This window comes from Camelina sativa, chromosome 1 (assembly GCF_000633955.1).
Source record: "Camelina sativa cultivar DH55 chromosome 1, Cs, whole genome shotgun sequence".
NCBI classification, from domain to species: Eukaryota; Viridiplantae; Streptophyta; class Magnoliopsida; order Brassicales; family Brassicaceae; genus Camelina; species Camelina sativa.
Window position 1 is genome coordinate 22,657,739 of NC_025685.1, and position 3,467 is coordinate 22,661,205.

Below are 3,467 nucleotides of genomic sequence, written 5' to 3' on the forward strand. Positions count from 1 at the left end.
TTTCTCAAGCTCCATTTCCATCTTCTTCTCAAGCTCCATTTGCATCTTCTTCTCAACCTTCATTGTCTCTGATATGAACTCTTTCATTGTCTCCACCTCATCCAACAAAGCCTCATCGATCCACTTGAAAACGTGATTGTCATTCATAAGCTACACCATGGACAATTCATTTGGTTATCGTTTAGAACCTTATCAATATTCATAAGCCAAATAATAAGTTTTACTTTGTATTACCTTATTTCCAGCTGCATACACACAACGAAAGTATCGTCGATTTGGGTTATGGTCGGATTTTGAATTTTTGGCCACAATTGCTTCTCCACACCAACATCTCTTAGGTACACCAACAAATCTTCCTCTTTCGTGGACATTTGTCGAACTACTCGAAGATCCATAAATATTACTCATGATTTTGAGAGAAAGAGAGACAAATTTGGATTTTCTTCAATTTCGATTTTTAGGGTTCTTAGTAAGAATTTGGGGTTATCGGATTCTTACTAAGATAGAAGAAGAAGAGTTGGGTCGGGTTCTAAATGTTACCGGATTATAAATTGCTTTCATACCGGTTTAACATGGGTTTCTATCGGGTTTATTAACAAAACCGTGTAAATCCAGCCGGATGGGGAAATAGACATAAAAGTATTAATTCGGGGGGAATTAGAAGGAGGATATAAGCTGGAAGGGGTTCTAGTAGGAGGTCAAAGTTTCAGGGATAATCGGTAGGATATGGTAGTTTTGAGGGGTAAATAGGACGTCTTTCCACATAACTGGGTAATATATTCGTTTCTTTCATCCCTCCTGCTTATTTAATTGTTGTATGATTCTCAAATATGTATGTATCAGTATATCGCTTCTTCTTAATCTGGAGACTAATAACGTAACAAACGTACGGTTCTTAACTAGGGACTTGCTCCTAATGGGTACACTTACTCCAAGGATGGGGACCCTTCTCGTCGTGTATTAGTCAGCCTTTATGCTAGGTTGGGCATTCATCATTACAATTTTCTCATGGTTAGTTAAGTGATCTCTCTTCTTTGTTTTGTTTTGTTTTGTGATCATTTTTAGCTAAAATATGTATATCTGCTTTGCCATTTCAATTTCGATTTTTAGGGAAAAGACGTGCAGCCCGATAGCGTAATGAAGTACACCATATCCACTTATTCTGCTGCTTGCGCTTACAGTATTTATTTCAAAGGCAAGGATCCTGCTGCTGCAGAGACCACCAAGCCTCCAATTTTTGAGGCTGAAGTAGATGAGATTGACTATGGCCAATTCATTTTGGTCTCCTATAGATCTGGACCTTATCCTGGTATATAATTATTATCATTAATTTATTGGTTGGTAATGGTATACAGACAACAAATTCATCATTCTCTCTCTCTCTCTGTCTCTGTCTCTCTGTTTATATATACAGCTGAAAGCAAGAAACACCTCGAAGGTTTACCTAACACCGTGATGGGTGACAAGTTGCTCTCATATTTCGAGCCCGATGAGTTGCTTTCAGGAGAGAATCCTTTCCAAGATGACACAGGCCGATTTCATCTGGTAATTAAAAGTGGAAGCCCTCCCCTTCGTCTTGTCTTCTTTTTTTTAAGATCGATCGTACCTACCTCTCTTGAGTTTTACCAACTAATCGTATATATTGTTTTTTTTTATTTTTATTTTTGCAGCTGGAAAAATCAGAGGTTCTTAAGAATGAGTGGATCCGTCTGTATTTGGAACTTGCGGTTGCCACAACTAATAGAAACCATATCAGACACGGTGTAGGCGCTCTGAAGATTCACAAAGTGGCTATGGAGATCACACGAGACCTGGAGCCCTTTCACAAGGGACTTGGCGCCTATGATGCTACTTTCTACATTAAATACACAGACGATTGCAAGGATCGTGCTCGTGCTGGTGATGATGGCTATCGCGTTGCAATTGTAAGAAGAATCGTGGATGTGCATACGGGCATCTTTAGAATCATCGGTCTTACTCAGATCTTTCCAACCATACCAGCGTCAAACGGAATTGCTGCCATGGAAGCGTCCCCACAAGACTAGAATGATCCATTGGAATACGTCGATCAGAGAATAATCGTCGATGATGGTTGACTAAGTTATTTGTGTGTGTGTGTGTTTTTTAAGTGTGTTTTTCTGCTTGAATACTAGTTTACGGTTATTTTATTTAGTCCTGGCCGGGCGCAACGCATACGTAAAATGTATCTTGAATCTAATTATATCTTGATTAAAACAAGAAATCATTGCATGAAGCTCATCTCCAAACCTTTGAAAGCTGGTCTCACTCCTTATTACCTTGACTCTTACTTGTGCTCCCTCGCTCTTCATGTCACGAATCTTACTCATTTTCCCTCTTTTCTTAGCAGCTTCCTTCTTTTTACCAGATTTAGCATGTCCATGTCTTGGCCCCATGCTCGATATGTTCATGCCCGATGAGTTGCCTCCAGAAGAGAATCCTTCCCAAGATGACACAGGCCGATTTCGCTTGGTAATTAAAAGTTCAAACCCTCCCCTTTTGTCTTGTCTTGTTTCTTTGAGTTTTACCAACTAGTCGTATATATTGTTTTCTTTTTTTTTTTTTTTTTTGCAGCTGAAAAAGTCAGAGGTTCTTAAGAATGAGTGGATCCATCTGTATTTGGAACTTGCGCTTGCCACAACTAATAGGCGCCATATCAAACACGGTGTGGCCGGTCTGAAGATTCGCAAAGTGGCTATGGAAATCACACGAGACCTGGAGCCCTTTCACAAGGGACTTGGCGCCTATGATGCTATTTCTACATTAGGCACACAGACTCATGCAAGGATCGGGCTGGTGATGATGGTATCGCGTTGCAACAGTCAGAAGAATCGTGGATGTGCATTTGGGAATCTTTAGAATCGTCGGTCTTACTCAGAGCTTTCAAACCATACCAGCCTCTAACGGAATTGCTGCCATGGAAGCGTCTCCACTTTCCACAAGACTACAATTAATGATCCATTTGAATACGTATGCACGTGGATCAGAATAATCATCGATGGTGGCATTTCTCTTCCCTCGGTACCATCTTTTGGATTCTTAATTAGATTTGAATTAATCCTTAAAACTGTGAGGGCATTGCCATGTTATGTTACTTGTCTAGCTAGCTACCAAAAGTCACTTGATCACCTAAACTTTACGTTAGTAGGAGTCGTCGTCATTCTTCATTTTCATAACTAATCGTCGTATTGCCTAATCCAATGGGTAAGTAATTTTATAATCAGCATCTCAGTAAATGATACTAAACAAATAAATAGATTATACATTCGAACCAAGAATAAAATAAAATAGAAAAAGGTAGGAAAGTTTTCCAAAGTTTTATTAGCACTAGCTATAATTTTACTTGTCAATTACGTTTCCCCCTCTTTGGTCCGCACCAGCTGTCTCAAAAACTTTCGCCGGCATGATAACATTTGGCCATGTCAACGTGTGTGATTTATTTATTATCT

The 3,467-nt window shown here is 39.4% G+C and overlaps 2 protein-coding genes across 2 annotated transcripts in view; both read left to right on the top strand.

The window, feature by feature from the left end:
• Positions 1–2,254, top strand: part of LOC104702054 (UPF0725 protein EMB2204-like) — a 4,057-nt gene extending 1,803 nt beyond the window's left edge. Inside the window, exons 2-5 of the mRNA XM_010417870.2 lie at positions 904–1,011; positions 1,111–1,309; positions 1,415–1,545; positions 1,671–2,254. Coding sequence (XP_010416172.2) covers positions 904–1,011; positions 1,111–1,309; positions 1,415–1,545; positions 1,671–2,045 — 813 coding nt within the window. The 3' untranslated portion in view covers positions 2,046–2,254. The remainder of the gene's footprint in view (positions 1–903; positions 1,012–1,110; positions 1,310–1,414; positions 1,546–1,670) is intronic.
• Positions 2,187–3,203, top strand: LOC104702045 (UPF0725 protein At4g11700-like). The gene is made up of 3 exons (XM_010417861.2): positions 2,187–2,280; positions 2,369–2,490; positions 2,593–3,203. Exons 1-3 carry the CDS (start codon positions 2,202–2,204, stop codon positions 2,875–2,877), a joined length of 486 nt encoding a protein of 161 aa, XP_010416163.2. The 5' UTR covers positions 2,187–2,201; the 3' UTR covers positions 2,878–3,203.

Bases quoted from the DNA above. Each gene is read 5' to 3' on its own strand.
- LOC104702045 (XM_010417861.2), top strand. From the start codon at position 2,202: ATGTATCTTGAATCTAATTATATCTTGATTAAAACAAGAAATCATTGC. The intron at 2,281-2,368 runs GTCTCACTCCTT...TTTTCTTAGCAG, and splicing joins CTCCAAACCTTTGAAAGCTG to CTTCCTTCTTTTTACCAGAT. The intron at 2,491-2,592 runs GTAATTAAAAGT...TTTTTTTTGCAG, and splicing joins ACACAGGCCGATTTCGCTTG to CTGAAAAAGTCAGAGGTTCT.